The sequence below is a fragment of the Cajanus cajan genome, chromosome 3 (genome assembly GCF_000230855.2).
Source record: "Cajanus cajan strain Asha chromosome 3, NIPB_CcT2T_4, whole genome shotgun sequence".
Classification (NCBI taxonomy): domain Eukaryota; kingdom Viridiplantae; phylum Streptophyta; class Magnoliopsida; order Fabales; family Fabaceae; genus Cajanus; species Cajanus cajan.
In genome coordinates, this window is record NC_138519.1 from 855234 (window position 1) to 876097 (window position 20864).

Consider the following 20864-nt stretch of genomic DNA (forward strand, 5'->3'; position numbering starts at 1 on the left):
TTATATTTTAAGGACAAAAACTGACAACAATGAAAAAGAATCACCCAAAAAATTCGACAAAACATGCATATAATAAAAATAGTAGAAACAATGCAATTAAGGAGAGTATTAGGAGATTGAAGCATTCACTTAACCAAATTCAGTAATACACAAGTTACAATGTAGGGGGTTAACCGAAATAAACTCATTCCAAATTCAAAGCCTGAAAATTAAAAACACATTCCTTAATAATATTGGGTCGTAAGGTAAATCTGTTGAACACTCTGGTAGCAATCAACCACATAATCCTATCATAAAATATAGTACACATGTTGCATAAAGCAATGCAACAAATGTGAAATTTCAAACAAAGTAATAATGATGCGGAGTATAAACTGCACAATGATGAATGTGAATGTGAAGGAGTTTTTCCAAAACACACAGGGAGTGTAATTGAGGGTGAGGTTGAATAAATAATGAAAAAGAAGGATAAAGAAAATGAAAGATGAATAAAAGAAAAGTGACACAACAGTAGTAGATATAGTATAGATAACTGTCAATAATAAAAAAATGTAAGTAGAAGTGAAAGAAAAAGGTACCAAAAATAGTAGAGGAAAACAAATTAATTATTAAAAAAATTATAATTTGAGGGTAAAATAGTCATAATAAAAGTAAAGATCAAATGAAAATTATGATTTTTTTGTACCCCTTTTATTTAATGTTATGTTAATATGTTATAGATATTATAGATTACACTAAATAAGATAGTTATCATTATTTTTCTCTTATTTTCATTGAAATAATTATAGTGTAATATTATAAAACTATAAAAAAAATTTATCAATATCTTTTTTACTTATGTTTCTATTGTTCTTAGCAATACTACACTTTTTTTTTTTTTTTTTACAATTGTAACCCTTAAAATAGAAATCTAAATATTAGTGCATTACCTACGTGTCCATATTTCTATCGATGTAAAATATATTTGGAGTTATATTTTAAGCATTATATTTCTATTAGTGCATTATAATTTAGTTAATTTTTTTCTTTACAATTTTTGGTGCATATTTTCTTTAACGGAATTGTGCTCATTTTGATATTTACAATTATTTATCTTAATATTCGTCGAGGTGTATGTAACTTTTAGTTAAATTGGGATACTCAAAGTACCGTAAACTCCAACTAACGAATTGATTCACGTGGTTCCCCCATGAACTGTGCGAGTTCTGTTTCTATGATATACATTCACTTCGGCAATTTCACCTAAATTAAATGCATAAAACTATTAAATTATAAAATAAAAGTTAACAGAACATAAAAAAATAAAATAAAAATAAGTCTACTTAGAGGTTCGTAATCTACTCTCAAAACACCATCTCTCTCAACACAACAATAAACCATCTTTTTATAGGAAAAAAAAACCTATATATGACATACTTAAAAACACTTCAAATTACATATCCTGAATGATTGCACTTCTTAATTCAAAGATGTAATTTCAAATATAAAATCTTTGTAATTTGAACCTTATAATATACCAACTTTTGATCGATCGATCGTTATCATTTGCAGTGTTATAGAGAATGGATACAAAGAAAATATGCAACAAACACAAAAAATAACTGTAAAACTGTAAAATTAATTTAAATAACATTAGTTTGAACACAAAATCAAATACGTAAAAAATTGAAAGATTATATAACTGCAAACAAAAATAAAAAATTCCATTTAAAGTATTTATTATTATTTAATGTTTTATATTTTTAGGTAATTACAAATATTTATTAAAATGTTTTTAATTTGGTGCTCTTTAATTAACCAATAGCGCTTATAGAATATTCGTTAACATACTCATAATCTTATTATATATTTATGTCAAAATTATCTGTTATTTACGAACTTTCACTCTAAATTTTTTATCATAAAGGAAAAATAAATTAAATTTCTATCCTTTGAAAGATGTTTAAATTACACTCTCATTTTCTCTCTCTCTTTTAAATATACACTTCCATATAATTTAAATATCTCTCAGTGAAAGAAATGTAATTTAGTAAAAATAAATAAATAGATAAATAAATACCTTTGCTAGCTTTTTCACTAAGCACGGGCCAAACTTCACTGCAATGTGTAAAAAGCAGCAAAACCATCTATTATCCCACTAAAACCAAGTTAACAAACAACTTGAGCAGGGGCATCCGCATGTTCATTTGCTCTCACCTAAACCTTAATGAAAGCACATTTGATTACACACGCGATGTACCCTCTTCGTTTTTTATGACTCTTTTTCTTTTTACAACTATTATAGAGATTCTCTCTTGCTCTCTCTATTATATTTCTATTTCTAGCTACCAATTGTTGATCTAATGGGTTGCATGCATGCTAGTGCATGTATACAAAGCTATAAAATAGAAATGGCTCGAAAAGATTTTTATCATCAATGACCTTGAAAACTTCAGGCCTTATATATATACCATTTGAAAACTTTTCCTTTGTTTTCCTCATTCGGTTGTAGTTCCTGTTCCTCTATATTTGTATCTGATAGCCCAAAACAGGTAATGTAAGAAATTCAATGTACTAAGCACACACATAAGCCAGTAAAACCTCTCAAGGTGATAGTGGTTAAGGTTGGCCCCAGATAGCCACGGTCTGTGTGAGGCATTACCTGTGACACTATTTACTATTGATACAATTGCTGAACTAAGGTAATACCCCACAGCCAAAGAGACCCAAGAGAATGATGTGGCCAAAGATCTCATTCTACTTGGTGCTTCTGAGAAGAAAAATTCCAACAACCCTGCCAAGGTGAAAAGATCAGCAGAACCAAGGAACAAGTACTGAAAAGCAATCCAAAAGAATGTGATAGGTAGTGGTTTGGTTGCATCATCTAAGAGGCCTGAGTGAGTGGCCACCCTTTTCCTCTTTACTTCAACAATTGCTGCCACTGCCATTGCGATTATGGAGAGGAGTAATCCAATTCCAATTCTTTGGAGGTGCGTGATTCCCATCTCTGTTTTGGTCACTTTCCTTGCAAATGGGATGATGATATGGTCATAGATTGGTGCCAGGATTATGATAAAGAGCACTGGGAAAATTGGCAAGGAGGCTGGTGGCACCTTCATGGAACCAAGTTTGGTGTTCATAGTTGCCGCTTGCTCAACAGAGAAAGTGGATAGCTGAGCTAGGCAACAGTTTAGCATAATGGTGCAAGCAAATATGGGTAATACTTTCAATACTATCTTCACATCTTCTACTTGCTCCACAGTGCAATCTATTGATGAACACATTGGGTTTTTCTCAATTGCTCTATTGAGAAATTTGAGTGAGTTTGTTGGGGCTTCGGTTTCTTTGCCTCCTGCTTTTCTACTTGAGTGTGGATTAGAAGGGCTGGAAGTCATATTCTTCACAGCACTACGGCTAGAATTTCTGTAGAAGCAGCCGTTAAGTGAAGCAACAACCAGTACCTGCTTGGTCAAAAGAAAGGAAGCATACATAAGTCAAAGAGTGAAGATAATTATGTAGCATTTAGTTGGGAAAAGCAAGCTATTTTTAGTGTCTAATCTAACTTTTTTTTTAGTAAACTCTTCTATGACTTTACTTGTGTAAACTTCTCAATAACTTTCAAAAGAAGGAAATAAATAAAAAATATCATCAGTTAAATTAACTGTAGGAGAAGTTGAATGAGAAAATTGCTATCAATACTTGAAAATTTTATAAAAACAAGCTTAAATAGTTTACTTAAAATCTATTTATTTTGGTTTTTTCTTGGAAAAATTGAAGAAGCAACCTTATTTTCAAAAACTTTCCTTTTAAAGTTGTTTGGTCCACCTTCTAAGAAAAAAAGTATACCCAAAAAATGAGGGCAAATACTTAGATCTAAGTACATAACTGGCAACAACAACACATAATAATTATTACCTTGAAAATGGTTGTAAGTGGACTTCCAGAAGGGACCTTGCTCCTATAAGTAGCAGAGCCTGCCAAGAAGACTGGTATAGATAAAAATATGCTTATGGTAGAGATTCCAAAACCCCATTCCCAGCCTTTGTTGTCTTCAACCCACACCACAAATGTAACTGCAATAAGGGCACCACAAGACAAGCAAAAGACAAAGTAGTTGAAGAAGGTTGATCGTTGCTTCCTTCCAGATGGGGTGTTCTCATCAAATTGCTCAGCACCATGTGTTGGCAATGACCCCTTAATTCCTCCAACTCCAAGAGCCACCAGATAAAGTCCTGCATATAGCATTGCAGCTCTCCCACCACTAACTTCATGGCATAGAGTGGTGGCTGAGTCACATGCTGGTGGCTTTAGTGAAGGCGAACGAGCTTGTACAGTGAGCACAATCAATCCCTGCACACACAAGTTCCTGTTCCCTTAGCCACGTAAAGTTATGCAAAATAATAAAGTAGAATGACGTACATTCTTTTCAATTAGTTTATTATTTCAATTTCTAATAAAGTTATAACCCTTGCGGGCCAATTTAGGCTGCCAATCATAAGGTATATCCGAGTACAATAGAAAAAACCTTAACAACATATCATCTAGGCTGCCAATCAATTCAAATGACAATGACAATGACTTGCACATCTCAACCAGTGATCCGAGTATAATAAGATATATAAGTGAGAAATAATATTCACTTAATAAATTAATTTTATAAGATCGAGTTATACGTTTTAATCTACATTTTTAATCTACATTTTTAATATAGTATATAAAATTGAAAAATAGGAAGAGAAAATAACATGAGGATAAGATTAAAAGAGATGAAAAGAAAAAAAAAATTCCTGTACAAAGCATTTTGTAAATTTATTGCATGAATAATATAACTCATCATTGTTCGAGTTGTCCATGCACGTTTAAACATGAAATCATGGAAGTCAACCACAGCCAGTGAAATTCCTTACACATTCAAGAGTACAACGTGTACCATTTCTAAAATGGGACCAAAAAACGAAATGTCAACATCTGTTGTTAAAAAATGGCCACGTATGTGGGCCTAGGCCATGTGTGCTCATCCCCACTTCAGCCCCTGGACTATAGCACAGACAACGACTTCTTGCATTAAACTATCAACTACAAGCCTTGATTCATGCATATACAGTCCTAGCAAGCTTTCTCACAATGTGATTATAACAATGACATCCTCGCACTTAATTTCATGAAACTTCTAGGTGTGCTAATAGCTGAGCTTGCCCGGGTTAAAATTGTTTTCTTTTTATTATTATTTATGGAATTCAAACGTGTATCAGAGTTTATGTACTCAGACAACTTGTTCAAATTAAACACTTTTCTTTTAGTAAAAATATATTTTTCATCCCTTTATATTATTTTTTAGATTTAATTTAGTTTTATTTTAATTAATTAAATTAATTTAATCTCACATCTTTAAAATGTATCTCAATGATTAATCTTTCGTCTTTTCTGTTTAAATACTTAACGAATATGACACGTGTTATACGTACTGACATGTCACATGACTAAACATCATGATATATGATATGACACGTAACATGATAATATAACATGTGGCATGACAGCATGACACGTGTCATGATAATATGATATATATCAAATCCGTTAAATATTTAAATGAAAAAAGCAAAAAATCAAATATTAGAATATATTTTAGAATATGAGATTAAAGTAATTTAATTAATTAAAATGAGACTAAATTGACACGAATAAATAATATAAGAAAAAAAATATATTTTTATCCTTTTCTTTTCATAAATATGCTCTAAACAATGTTCCAACCCGGATAAAAGAAATATTTTTCCCTTCACCGACAAGTCTTAGATATTAATTAACGCGTAAATTTATACATTATAAATATTGAGGTATTAAATGAACTTACGTTGGAGCTATAAATACACAAACAGTTTCTTTTGAAATTACAGGGGATTTGACTTTTACGAAAGTTAGATAAGCCTTGACATGTGGCATACCCACGATAAACTAAGCAATAAATAATTAAGAAAAAACAACAATATCTATTCAAATAAAGTACTGAATTTTCAACATCAAATTTTATTACACTTCATTTTATATTAAAACAACCTATTCTTTCTCTCTCTCTCTCTATTAAGTGATGTGATATTTTATATGAAATGTAAGAAAGTATAAATTAAAAGTGACGTGATCGAAACGAAATTCGTTCAAATAATGCTACAAAATAAACTCAAGCTAGATCATTGAGATTAGATAATGGTTTGAGCACAGGTTAATTTTGGCACCGATCAAGTTTTGCTTGCACGAATTTCAATAAATTATTAATCATGTACTATTTTTCCTTGACCTATCAAATTTAAATAAGCACAACTGTGGATATGTATATAATTCAATTAAAGATTTTAATCGTGTTCATTTTGGGTAAATTATAGGTGTTGTGAAAAGAAAAAAAATGCTTATTAGAGAAACAAATCGGTAAAAAAGAAGCGTCCTTTAGGTCTGTAGCAATAGCAGCTGATGATGGCGTACAGAGAAGGGCATGTATTTTTGAGAAAGCCAAAACGACAACAGATGTTACTTTCCATGTTCAAACTTGACTGAACAAAATCTCTATTTATCCAACATGTGGCAGTGGCACAAAAATATAGGGTCCTAGGCATTCTTAAAGAAATTAAATATACGTTGCATGGATGATGAATATATATAAATAGAGGGGTCCCCCTCCGTCATATAAATTAAATTCATTTCCTTCTGACTTTTTTTTTTCTTACGACACCAATTAATAATAATATATATAAAATATAGAATAGAAGGAGAAAAAACCTTTCAAAAAAAAAAAAAAGAACTCCCCCACCAACATTATTGTTATTTTGTCTCATCCGTCACACGCCACTTTTTTTCTGTGTTACTGTTTGTCTTTCCTAGCCACCACTAGCAGTAGATCTCTTACACATCTAGGAGTTCAAGGTTAGCGTTGTACCAATGTGAAGAGATATAAAGCTACCTATATGCTTTTCTTTTCTTCTCTCTTTCCTTTTTTTTTTCTCTTTTCCTTTCTAATTTGGGGCCTTAAAATATGATTCTTGACTTAGACTAGTATCTTAGTGGGCGTTCGCTCATGCAATTCATGAGGCTTTCTGTGACCAAGTGCGCGAACGAATGCAGCAAAAAGAAAGCGAATCAAAGGGACAGAAAAGACAGTTTTTTTAATTAATTGTTTTAAAATCATTATCTTTTCAATTCTATTATAGCGGTTTGGTTGCATCATTTGATGCAGCCCCATCTTGCAACTTGTGTTTGCACTTTGCAACTTGCAATTGACTCAGATTCTGGTTAAGACAAATCATGGTTTTTAAAGACGCTTGCTCTTTAAGGAACCCTATACTAATCAAAATTCAATCTCTTCTGCCCCCACACCCCCCCCCCCCCCTTTTCCCAAAATCTTCCTGATCAATATTTAAAGCACAATGGGAAAGGGAAATAACAAATGCAAAATAAAGGTATCAATAATAATTGCAGAACAGCAGATTATTGTGAGAAAAATTAATATAAAGTCATATATATATTCACAAGTGATGACAAAGAGAGAGAGGTGGAGGGTGCATACCAGGAGTTCAACAACCGCACTTATGAGGAAGATGTGATAAGTGGTGAAAAGAGCATCAGATAGAAAACCTCCCAGGATGCCAAGGAAGAAGGCCGTTCCCATGAAATTTGTAACGTTGTTGGCTGATTTAGAAGGAGACATGTGCATGTACTGGCTCAAATACAGCACCAAATTGCTTGCATTGGCTAGATATGCTAGATTCTCCAATATCTCCACCACTGCACAAACACTTTGAAATTAGTGCCACATATGATTCATATCTATCATCATTCATCACATAAATATGAAGTAAACAACCGCTTGGACTGGTTTTAATTAACCCCAATCCAAATACTCCCAATTGAACCATCAAGCTCATAATAGATACATAAATAAATACATATACATGTATAAATATATTAAACTATTGAGTCTTATAGAGAGGGGAATTTCTATTTGGGACAGACCTAAAACAAAGGAAGCTGCAAGCATGCCACCATGGCGACCTCTGAGAGCTGGTTTGTTCCTCCAATTCACATAGCCTTCCCATGTGGTTATCTGGTTTCGTTCTAATTCCTACACAAGAGAATTTGAAAGAAAGAGTGAATTGAATTAAACTATAGATGAAGCAGAAGCACCATGTGAAATAAATTAATTAAGGAGAAGGAGAGGTGGGTGAGAAGAGAACAGTGCAAAAGGTAGAGGGAAGCAAACCCACCATAATTCTCTCTCTCTCTCTCTCCTTTTTTGGGTTTGGATCTGTGAGAGAGAGTTAGGGGAGAAAAAGGAAGATAGCTGGTGGAGGATTTAAAGAGGGAGGAAGGAAAGGTGCATGCAAGTTGGGCAGAATGGTCTAGACACTGGTCTCAAACTGTTAAGAATTGACTTTATTTTCTTTTATACACTTATGCATTTTTAAGACGTATATATATATATATATATTATTTTATTTTATTAAAAAATTCCCCCTTGTGTGTGTAAAATGGACAATTTTTTTAATAAGTTATAAGAATGACAATTTTATATTATTATATTTTCAATTAATAAATGCATTAATTATACCATATATTTTATTGAAAAGATTTTTTTTTCTCTTTCATCTGAATCCATATTGTATAGAAGGAAATATATTTTGAAATTGTTGAAACTCAATTGTAAACACTTGATATGTTACTATTAATACAGTCATTATTATAGTTATTATTAATTTCTCTTCTTATAATTAACAATATTGTAAATGTATGATAATAATATTAATGATATATTAAGTAATGGGATAGTGATATTGTTGAAGTAGTGATAATGATAATGATATAATAATAATTATTATTATTGTTAATAACAATGAAAATAATAATAAAAATATAAATAATGGTAATCTGATCAGTTTTTATAATAATAATCTTATAAGATTTATTTATATATAATTAAGTTTAATTTCAGTTCGTTAGTTTCTTTTTAAAGAAACTGTAATTTAATAATTATCATTAAAGTTTTAGTTTTTTATTATGAAAACACCTCACATGGTCGTTACAAATAGTGGCAAAAATATATCATAAGTGATAGGATTAACGCTCACTTAAGAAAATGAAACTTGGGCGAGATTTTTAAATGCAAAATTTAATGATGAAAAAAGAAGCTATGTTTGTTGCAGTATACATCTTATCTCATATCCATACATATACACATTCATATATACATAAATATAGTATATATTATTAACTCTATTTTTTACGTATCTATTTATAACTAATATTAAATATAATAATCACTTAAAGTAAATGATATATTTAGAATAAAATGTGAATTTATTATAATTAATTAAAAAATAATTATATTAATTACTTTTTTAGTTGTGATAATCTATCTTATATTCTTTATAATTGAAACTAGAGGTAGTTAGTAGGAGAAAATGTTAAAATATAATAAAGAAATGAGAGTATTCGTATTATATATTAACACAGATACATCACATATAGTCTTTGGTTGTCAGCTCTAGGACATCGCATGGATCGTATTCATAAAAAATAATAAATAACTTTCTTTATTATGCATTCTCATCATTTATTCATCATTCATTCACCACATATCATCAATATCATAAAACCATCATAGTTGCAGCACAACAAATTTTATAAACTTACATATCAATACTCAATAATTCCTTCTCTTAGTATAATTATCGATCATTCCTCGTGGTTCCTCATTTAATAATTAATTAGTAAGGGAAAACATCTTAGGATCAAAAAATGCGTGGCGTTCGACGAGAATGGATTCATGGCCAGTATTGACAGGTTAGGGACCTTTCTATCAAACTCACGCCTAGTATGAGATCACCCGTGCCCGATGTGAAGAGGTTTGGGACCACTCTATCTCAGTCTCGTCTAATGTGGTTTGGGCCACGTCTGGTGTCACCATGCTCACTAAATGGACGTCAAATGGCATCAAGTGCAACACTTCATATCTAATGTCGAGAAGTTTGCGACCTCTCTAGCAGCTTCGCGCTCGACATGATCATTCTTATGCTTGAAATAGTCGCAAAAACTACACATCATAGATTTACGATTTGCCACATCCAAATCCCACACCAATACAACAATTACTTATACATACAATTTAATTGGTCAATTAATCGTAACACTCAATAAACATCATTATAACCTCAATTTATCAAGATTCATCCAATTCAACTCAAATTCTCAATTGATGCATCGACAACCCTAACTTTCAAAGACACAAATTCATCATTCGAATAGCTTAATTCAAAATAGATAATTCAATCACACAATAAGACAAGAATACATTTTAATCAATCTTATACACATGAATTCCCATCAAACAGTCAACATATATGAGGCTTAGGGATCATCTCTTTACCCTTATCCCTCATATTTATCTATGAATTTGAAAATATCAGTCCCCCTACCTAGAGTAACGATCTCGTGGAACGATACACTTAGGTAGTTCTTGTTGTTAATTTGTGCCTCCCGTGATGATCTCCTCTAAGTTTCCTCCTACACGTGCTCTAGCTTTTTTAGAATGAGCATAAGAACCTCTCTTTATTTTCCTCTTTTGAATTAGTCTCTAGGTTGGATCTGAAGTCTAGCCTAATTTTTTCTAATGAGCTATCCCCATTTATTTTTATTAATAAAAAATATTCCTCTTTTTATTTTCTAATTGTTCTAACTTATTTATTATTTATTTAAAAAAATATAGGATGTTACAACTTTTTTCCCCTATAAGAAAATTCATCAATAACTATGGATATGCTTCCCTCATTTTACTTTCCAACTCCCAAGTAATACTCTTAGAAGAAGCTCCTCCCCAAATAACCTTGACCAAAAGAATATCCATGCCATAAAGTTGTTTAACCATTTGGTCCTCAACCCTCACTTATATAGTCTCCATTCTAAAGTTTTCTTTAACCTTAAGATGATCTGACTCAATCATATATGATAGACCATGAACATATTTATGAAGTCGAGACACATGGAACACATTATGAAGATTGGACATATATGAAGGTAAAGTAACTTGATACGTTATCTCACCGAATCTTTTAAGGATTTGATACAAACTAATGAAATGAGGGGTAAGCTCTTTAGACTTCAAGGCTCTACCAACCCCAGTCCATAGAGTGACTTTCAAGGATACATGATCGCCTTCTTGAAACTCTAAGTCCTTCTTCTTTCTATCAGCATAACTTATTTGCCTACTTTGTGCTACTCTCATCCTATCATGTATCATCTTAATCTTATCCGTAGTTTGTTGCACTTCAACAGTCCCTAACACAAGGTTCTCACCAAGTTCACACCAACACAAGGGGTTTCCTACACCTCCTCCCATACAAAGCTTCATAGGGTGTCATCCCAATACTAGAAAAGTAGCTATTAGTGTAGGTAAATTCTATTAAAGGCATGAAATTCTATCTCAGCTACTCCTTTGTTCTAAAACAAGAGCTCTAAGCAGACCCTCTAACGATTGAATGGTCCTCTCAATTTGTGGGTGATGAGTTAAACTTAACCTAAGCTTGGTTCCAAAGGCTTGGTAAGCTCCCCCAAAATACCAAGGTAAATCTAGGATCCCTATCAAAAACAATGTTAAAAGGTACACCATGTAATCTAACAATTTCATTAATGTAGACATTGACTAACTTCTCTAGGGAATACCCGATATTAATAGTATGAACAAACTTAGTCAATCTATCCACTATAACCCAAATGGAATCTAACCTTCTTGCAGTCCTATGCAATTCTACCACGAAGTCCATAGAAATATTATCCTACTTTTCGCCCAAGCACACTTAAAGGTTGCAATAAACCTAAAGGTTTATGATGCTTTATTTTGGCTTTTTGACACACTAGGAAAGCGCCTACAAACTCAACTATGCTCTTTTTATTATAGGCCACCAAAACATATTCTTGAGGTCCTAATACATCTTAGTGGTTCCTCGATGAAAACTAATCTTACTCCTATGTCCTTCTTCCAATATCAAATTTTGAGTTTGGGGTTACTAGCTACAAATACCCTATCCTTAAAGCTCGAAATTCCATCATCTCTTAAGTTAAACTCAATATCCTTTCCTTGTCTTATAGTTTCTATCCTAGCTACTAAAAATGGATCTACATTCTAACTCTTCTTGATCTTAGCTAATAGGTTTAGTCACTCTCATCATGCCAAGCTCACACTACTATGGGTGATCTCACATGTTGGGCTCAAATATCTAAATTTTGCAATCAAGTTCATCTCCCTAATTATTAATAAGATTGACAAATGCAAGGATTTTCTACTCAAGGCATCGACTACCACATTAGCTTTATCAGGGTGATAACTCAACTCGAAATCATAATCTTTAAGGAACTCTAGTCACCTCCTCTATCTCATATTGAGTTCCTTCTTATCAAATAAATACTTAAGGCTTTGTGATCACTAAATACTTCAAATCTAGAGCCATAAAGATAGCGTCTCCAAAGTTTAAGGACAAAAACTACAGCTACTAACTCAATGTCATGCATAGGGTAGTTTTTTTCATGGCTCTTCAATTGTCTAGAAGCATAGGCCATTACCTTTCCATCTTGCATTAACACTCCCCCAAAACCTAACTTAGATGAATCACAATAAACTATAAAGGGTTTACTAGGATCAAGTAATACCAAAATTGGTGCATTAGTCAACTTCTCCTTAAGGCTTTAGAAACTATTGTCACATTTATTACTCTAAAGGAAAACTTTCTCTCTCCTAGTCAATTTGGTCAAAAGTAATGCTAACTTAAAAAAAAAAAAAAAAAAAAAAAAAAAAAAAAAAAAACCTTCTATGAACCTACAATAAATACCTTTTCTAACCCAGAAAAAAAAAACCTCCTAATCTCACTTATAGAGTTTGAGGCTTCCCACTTAAAAGTTGCTTCTACTCTGGAAGGATTATACGCCTACCAGATATGACATGTCCTAAGAAATTGACCTCCTTGAGCCAAAACTCGCACTTAGATAACTTAACATAAAGTTACTTATCCTTAAGGGTTTGCAATACTATCCTTAAGTGCTCCTCATGTTCCTCTCTTATCTTGGGGTTTAGGATTTAGAGTATATTAAGATATCATCTATGAAGACAACTACAAATCTGTCTAAGTAAGGGTGCAAGAACCTATTCATGTAGTCCATGAATACTGCAAATCTATTAGTCATACTAAAAGACATAACTAAGTATTCATAGTGATTGTAATGGGTTCTAAAGACAGTTTTTGGAACAACCTCTAACTTAACATGAATTTGATGGTACCCCAACTTAAGGTCTATCTTACTAAACACACATGCCCCAACTAATTGATCCATAAGGTCATTTATCCTGGGTAAGGGATACTTGTTCTTAATGGTTATCTTGTTCAATTAGTGGTAATCTACAAACAACCTCATATTTTCATCATTCTTTTTCACTAAAATTATGAGTGCTCCCCAAGGTAATATACTAAACCTCACAAATTGTTTATCTAACAACTCCTCCAATAGTTTCTCAAGCTTAAACAATTCTAAGGGACAAATCCTATAAGGTATTATTGAGATGAGTTTGATTCTTGGTACAATATCTATGACAAACTCTATCTCGCACTTAGGCATTAGACTAGTCATATCTTCAAGAAACTCTTTAACTATAGGTATCTCATTCACTTCAGTTTTACTTTCTAACTTCAAAGAGATTATCATCATCTATACTTGGGCATCCTCATTTAAAGACACCTTAACTTGATTGACATTCAAGAAGTCCTACTCTTTCCTTCGACAGGTTGACCAAAGACAATAGTTTTATTGGAACAATTCAATGTGACATGATTGGAAGATAATCAATCCATACCTAAAATAAGTTTTAGTTGACTAAGAGGTGAACAAATTAAGTCAACTACAAAATCTGTATCAAAAAATTTTAAAGGACACTTTAGACCCACATCAAAAGTAGAAACTAACTCACTAGTTGGTGTCTCTACTACAAGTTTAAAATTTAGAACAGATACGGGCAATTTTAACTTTGACACATAAGCATGCATGTGATATAGATGAATGAGTCACACCATAGTCAAGTAGAATAATTAAAGGAATTCCATTCATGAGACACATATCTTAGATCAAGTCTTTGGATTGTGAGGTTTCAACATCACTTAAAGCAAAGATTCTCCCAATAGTCTTTGATCGATTGGCTTGGGAGCTAAACGCTTGCCACCCCCTTTCTTAGGGTTGGGACAATCCCTTGAAATGTACCTTTTCTCTTGACAATTGTAATAGGCTATCTCATTTTTTAGGCAATCATACAACTTATGACTAGGATGATTACACTTGTAACACTTTAGTGGTCTTACAAGAGCGGACCCCACACTACTGTCTCACACAAACTGACTCACTACTAGTTGTTGGCTCCTCGATTGAGATTGTTGACTTCCTGGTCGAGCACTAGATTGGCTCATAAATGGTAAATATGACTTACTCTGGAAGAACCAAACCTCCTTTTTTTCACTCATTGGTCTCAACGACATTCACATTTCCCAAAGTATGAGTTATCACTTGAAAGCCATTAGCTAGTGTGCAATATTCCTCCTAGTCATACTCTTCTAATTCATAGAAAATCATACAATTCAATCAACAATATCAACATAACATTAAACAATTTAGAACGCACAAATAGCATGATAAGTACGCAACACACTAGTTGGGTGAATCAACCCGCTCTGATATTACTAAATGTGACACTTTTTACCCTTAAATAAATAATTAGATATAATATAAAAATTATTGAAAATAAAATAAAATTAATAATAGAACTTTTCTCATCAACACTAGTAAAAGGGTTTACAAGACCATATTCATCGCTTAATTAAAAGAAGAAAATATTGTTTGTATCAAAATAAGACATAACCTTCTAATTAATAATATTTCAATAATAAAACATAATTGTAAAGAAGCTCAACAGTTCATCAACCCCTATAATTAAAACTCTGTCACTATCATAGCAAATCCTTCTTTATGTCTCTCTTTCATCAAACACATCTTATACTTGCTCTAATCTTATAAATGACATTTAGCTCAAACACAAACATGCACACACAGAATACATCTCATCCATAAACAACATATACAAGACATAATGGTTGACACACACATTAAAATATCAATTAATCACACTTACCTTTAGTCATTCTCAATACCATAATAATAACAATTGATATATCTTCATCCATCATCCAATAACATTCAATCACAAAATACAATATAACTACAATTTGAGATTCATATAATGCATGCTCTTAACTCTATATGTTTGTGGTACCAATCTCATCATTGTTATCGAGAATATAGAATAGCCTAAGACTAATATTGGAGTGGGACCACCCCATCGAATAGTATAAGGATCACTCATCAATAATGACCTCCCCTAAACCACCTCAACCAGGAGATGTCTATTAGGATGTTCTCGAATTGTTGCAGTTGGTCATGATATCCTTTCATTCTTGTTAAAGGTTTCTCCACCATAACACCCTTCGAGGTACAAGTAGATGACTTATGATATCCCACCTGCATAGACTCACACTATCCTTCAAAATAAAGTACGTATACTCAACTCCTCGAGTGTTAGCTTGCAACATTGGACTTGTTCATCATATCTCCTCATCAACATTCATATTAATTCATCACATCGTGCATCATTATAATTTCCCATACATCAATATTTTCTCATACCCACATCATCATTATCATGCATTCTCATCATTCATCCATCACATATCATAAATATCATAACATCATCACAAGTATAACACAATAGATTTCATAAACTTACATATCAATACTCAATAATTCCTTCTCTTAATATACATTATCAATCTTTCTTCATGGTTCCTCATTTAATGTTTAGTCAATAAGGTAATTAAAACATCTCAGAATAGAAAAAAAGTGTGGCACTTGACAAGAATGGATTCACACATGACATGGAGAGATCAGAGACCTTTTTGCCAAACTCCCGTCCAATGTGGAATCACCTATGCCCCTCTTGGAGAGGTCTGGGACCTCTTTGTCTTAGTCTCGCCTAGTGTGGTATAGGTCATGCCTAACGTCACCTTGCTTACAAAATCAACATCAAATTGTATTGGGTGCAACACTTCACGCCCAACGCTAAGAAGTTTGGCATCTTTTTGGTAGCCTCACACCCAACATGGCCATTCTTACGCTCGACACAGTCACAAAAACTACATTATAGATTTGTGATTTGCCTCATCCAAATTCCACACCAATACAACAACTACTTACACATACAATTTAGTCGTCCAATTAATCGAATCACACTCAATAAATATCCTTATAATCTCAATTCATCGAGATTCATCCAATTCAAAATATCCTTATTTATATTATAATCTCAATTAAATAAAATAATTAAACATATTATAAATATTATTTAAAAACTTTATTTTATTTTTATTTTCAAAAAAATAGGAGTGTTTCAAGACTAGTGGATATAATTTATATTTTATTTATTTATTTTCTGTGAATCACATTTTTAAAGTTAGAGTTGACCTTATAATAATTAATTTTGTTTCATTTTCTTTGATGATTTATAAATGTCACCAATTTGTACATCTACTTATCAACCTATATCTTGTTTTATTTTCTTTATTTAATATTGGGATTTTTATTCAATACTTTAATACATGTAACCTCTTTTACAATACGAACAATGAAAATTATTTTATTTAATCTTTTATAAAGAAATGTATTTTTTTAATAATTATATTAAAAATTTTAAAGTAAAGGGTGTCACATATATTATTTTATAAATATATTGTATCCCTCCATATCAATGAAGAATTTCACATCTTTTAGTTTAGTATTAGGGGTAGTGATAAAATAATTATCATTTTTCTTATCATAATACTCTCTTTTCATATTTGTCGTCTTGGAACCCTATACCGTTAGAGAGTATCGTGATATTAAAGAGCAACGTTGAAGATATTGGTTTCTAAATCACTTGTGTAATAAACTAAGGTAGAAAGACATTGTAAAATGCCATTTTTTATACTAGTGAAATTTTGTGATCTCTTGACCCGTACTCTCACTTATATACGTTTGGAGTCTGTGTAGATGAACTGCTGCAGTCGTCCATTGAGGTGAATATATAAAAGAACAAAAAAATAAAAATACCTTCATCTTTAATTATCTATATGCAACTAATTAAGAATCCATTCTCGTTGAGCTAGTATAGAACAATATGTACCTATAGACAAGCTTGAATTCATGTTAACATGCAATTTTTACCTAACCCCATTAAAAAAAGAAAAAGAAAAAGAGATAATTACTTTATGTCTAATTAATGGCTAGTTTTTATTTTCTTAACAATAATACATATCAAACTATTACAGATGTTTTATAATTAAGTCTCAACCCTTCATTGGATACTAAGTGATGAACCTAGTCCATATATAAGTCATTTACATCGGACCAATTGCAATAACAATTATTCATTATTCGATCAAGTATTATGATTAAATTAATAATCTCTATAAGTAATATGTTTAATATAGAAAATTTTAAATATTTATATATATAGTTGTATAACCTTTACCATCTAGATCATATATTTCATGAACTTTATACATATATTTCATAGAATTCAGTTTAACCTAGTTTATATAATTATATAAACTTTATCTTTTAATCCTTATAAAAATATATAATAATGACTAAAATACACTAAAAATAATATATATAAAGACTAAAATAGAATGTTTTAAATTACAAGAAATAAAAGATAAAATTTATGAAATTATAGGGATAAAAAGATAATTAAAGCTTTAGAAAAAACTATTCTAAGTAATCGGTGGATGTTTCAAATAAATAATTCAATAAGTAACTGTATCCCTTCTTAACTAAAAGGGAATTATTTTTACACATTTTTTATTGTAACTCGTGGTTTTTTAATCTTTCGTCTTTATATGATCATCTGAATTCATATTTCCCTCTCATCCATTCTTATCTTGATTATAAAAGGAGTTGAATAATATTTTCATAAAAATATTTTTTTTTCCAATTAAAATCTCTAAATTAAGTTACTGATATACAAAGATATTTTTTGTGTCGCGCGTACGTGCTTTCTTGTCACTAGGCTTATATGTAGGTACATTCCCTTTTTTCAGATATCTTTCTATTTTTTTATATAGCTAACCAAATTAATCAAAGTTTTGTTTTTTTGCTTTACATGAATCGTCAATGAAACAATGACTTTCTTTTCACTCACGGCCTATTCTTTGAATACTCTATTTCAAAAGTAACTTGCTTGTTGCCTACAATCTGATTGGGTCACTTGAAAAAGGATCTTCAGCATGTATAGGTGCTTTTGTAATTTTCCCATAGGTCATTTTCGAAAGCTGAAAATGACATATATGAATATAATTCAAGGAACTCACACCCACGCTTTACAATGAATTTGTCATTTTGGTGGTGATCCAATTATATATTTATTTAACAACTCTGTTGATTTGAGTGCTTTAACCAAGCTTGTCCGTATAAATTAACATGAACAGGACCCATGAAATACAATTCTGAATTTTTTTTATACCTCATGGAACTAAGTTTTACACTATTAATTAATTAAATTTTTTTAAAAAATATTAAATCCATAAATATTATCATAAAAAATACAAAAGTATCTTTAATGATCAAAGGAACGAGTTAGAACTGGTTTATTTTTGTTATTTTCTGGTCTAAAAATTTGATCAAATTAAATTTTATTCCGACTAGATCAAGAATATATATAAAATAAAATTAAGTCAACATAATTTCTAATATAATATATCAATATTAATATTATGTATAGAATCAAAGAATTTAAAAATAAAAGTAAATTATATTTTATAATATATTTTAAAATAAATAATATCATCATAAATAATATTATATTATAAAAATATATTATTTATTATAAAGTTTATTATTAATATATAATTTTTTCAAAAATATGTAAAAGTATAAGACAAATAAAAATGACTCAAAATATAACTCAAATTTATTTTATAAATTATATTAAGTCTAATTTTACATATAATAAAATAAATTAAATACACAATAAATTTGTTGTATAATAAAATATAAATCATATATAAAAAAATTTGAAGTAAATTAATTAAATCTTTATATAAAATATTAAATGAAAAAACATTTAAAAAAGATACATCTAACCCATGATTTAACCTGACAAATTAAACTGAACAGGATAAAATATCTAACATAACCTATTAATTTTTGACACTGCTATCAAGCAGATCTACATGCCATGGCTGTTTTGACAACCTTTATTAATATGGGGTATACATCAAACAATTTTTCAAAGTACAATATCATTCTAATTAATGTAAGAGTATTGGTGAAAGCTTTTAAGTCTAATAATCAGAAACAGGGTATTCGAAACCCACCTTATCTTTTTTGAGAATGCCAACTAAACAAATCACTGCACGCCACATTCCATACAGATGCAATTAATTAGAAACCATTGATCTTTCGCCATGATGGTCACAAGTATGACAGATTAAACAAAGCGGTTTTCTTAACCATACGAAAGCATTAAATATGCATTGTTTTATTATTATTACTGGTCAGCGAATCGCAAGCTGCCACGTGAATCTCGTTTTGGGAAGGTATGTAACCTTTCAAAATATGAAATTAATGATGGTTGGGAGAATATCTGTCATTATGTATTATTTTCTTACTATTGCCTGATTTATTTTATTTATTTACTCTAATAACGTTATTTTCTGCAAGTTTTCAAATTCGAATATTTGTGAATATGATGTTAAACATGACTATTGGAAGTGGAAATAAGCTAAGCCGCGGTTAGAGTTATATTTAAGGTTTGATCTGCTTTTTTTTTTTTTTTTTTTAAGGTTTGATCATCTTAACAAAAACAAGTCTCTATATATATATATAAACATTTAGTTAAGCAGGTTGGATTGAAGGTTTTTAAAAAAAATCATTAAATTTGAGGGACAAACAAATTTATATCATTATTTTAACACATATTGTTACCTTCTTTTTTTTTTTTTTTTTTTTACTTGCACTCAAATATATCATTTACACTATTTAGTTAGCATATTTATATTTAAGATCAAGATGAAGTCAGGTATTTTTTATGTTTAAAATTATAGAAATTTTTATTTTTTTTAGGAAATCAAATAATTAATTTAAATCAAATCAATCCATTGTTACTTAAATTGATTTGGTTTGAATTGGTAAAAAGTTATCAATAATTCGATCCAAATTAAAAAATCAAAATTGATTAGTACAAATTTTATGTTATTTCATATTTAAACTAAGTTGATTCACGAAGATCTTGTATTTATATGTATTTATGTATGTGTATGTGTAATTTTGTTTTCCTTATCTCAATTTTTTAAATTTGTCTAATTAAGTTCAAATTCTTTCATATTTTATATAATTAACTTAATTAATTACAGTTTTTTCTTCGTACTTTTTAAATACTGCGTCCTTCTCCCCAATTTTTTTTTAATTGTTATGTCCCCACTATTTCAAGCGTGTATTTTTATATAATTTTGGCAAAACACCTAATTTGGTCCCTTATAAATAATAATTAATAGTTTCAATTTCGTCCTTCTATAATTTTTTGTTTCAATTTGATCTTCAATAATTTAAAAAATGTCAATGTGGGACTTTCGGTTCAAATTTTATAAACGGTGTCAAATGTAGATAACGTGAATGTCACGTAGATATATACGTGGCAAGTTTTTATAGTCCTTCTTCAATGAGCTTGATATAAATATATTTTTAATAATCATTATATATTAATTATTAATATTAGA

General features: G+C 30.5%; 1 protein-coding gene across 1 annotated transcript; it reads right to left on the minus strand.

The window, feature by feature from the left end:
• Positions 1 to 2103: 2103 nt before the first annotated feature.
• Positions 2104 to 8392, minus strand: LOC109806739 (protein NRT1/ PTR FAMILY 4.6). Its single transcript, XM_020369242.3, has 5 exons — positions 8235 to 8392; positions 7984 to 8092; positions 7538 to 7755; positions 3895 to 4329; positions 2104 to 3440 (listed from the first exon to the last, which is right to left on the minus strand). The coding sequence occupies exons 1-5, from the start codon at positions 8235 to 8237 to the stop codon at positions 2478 to 2480; spliced, it is 1728 nt and encodes a 575-aa protein (XP_020224831.2). The 5' UTR covers positions 8238 to 8392; the 3' UTR covers positions 2104 to 2477.
• Between the last annotated feature and the right edge of the window lie 12472 nt (positions 8393 to 20864).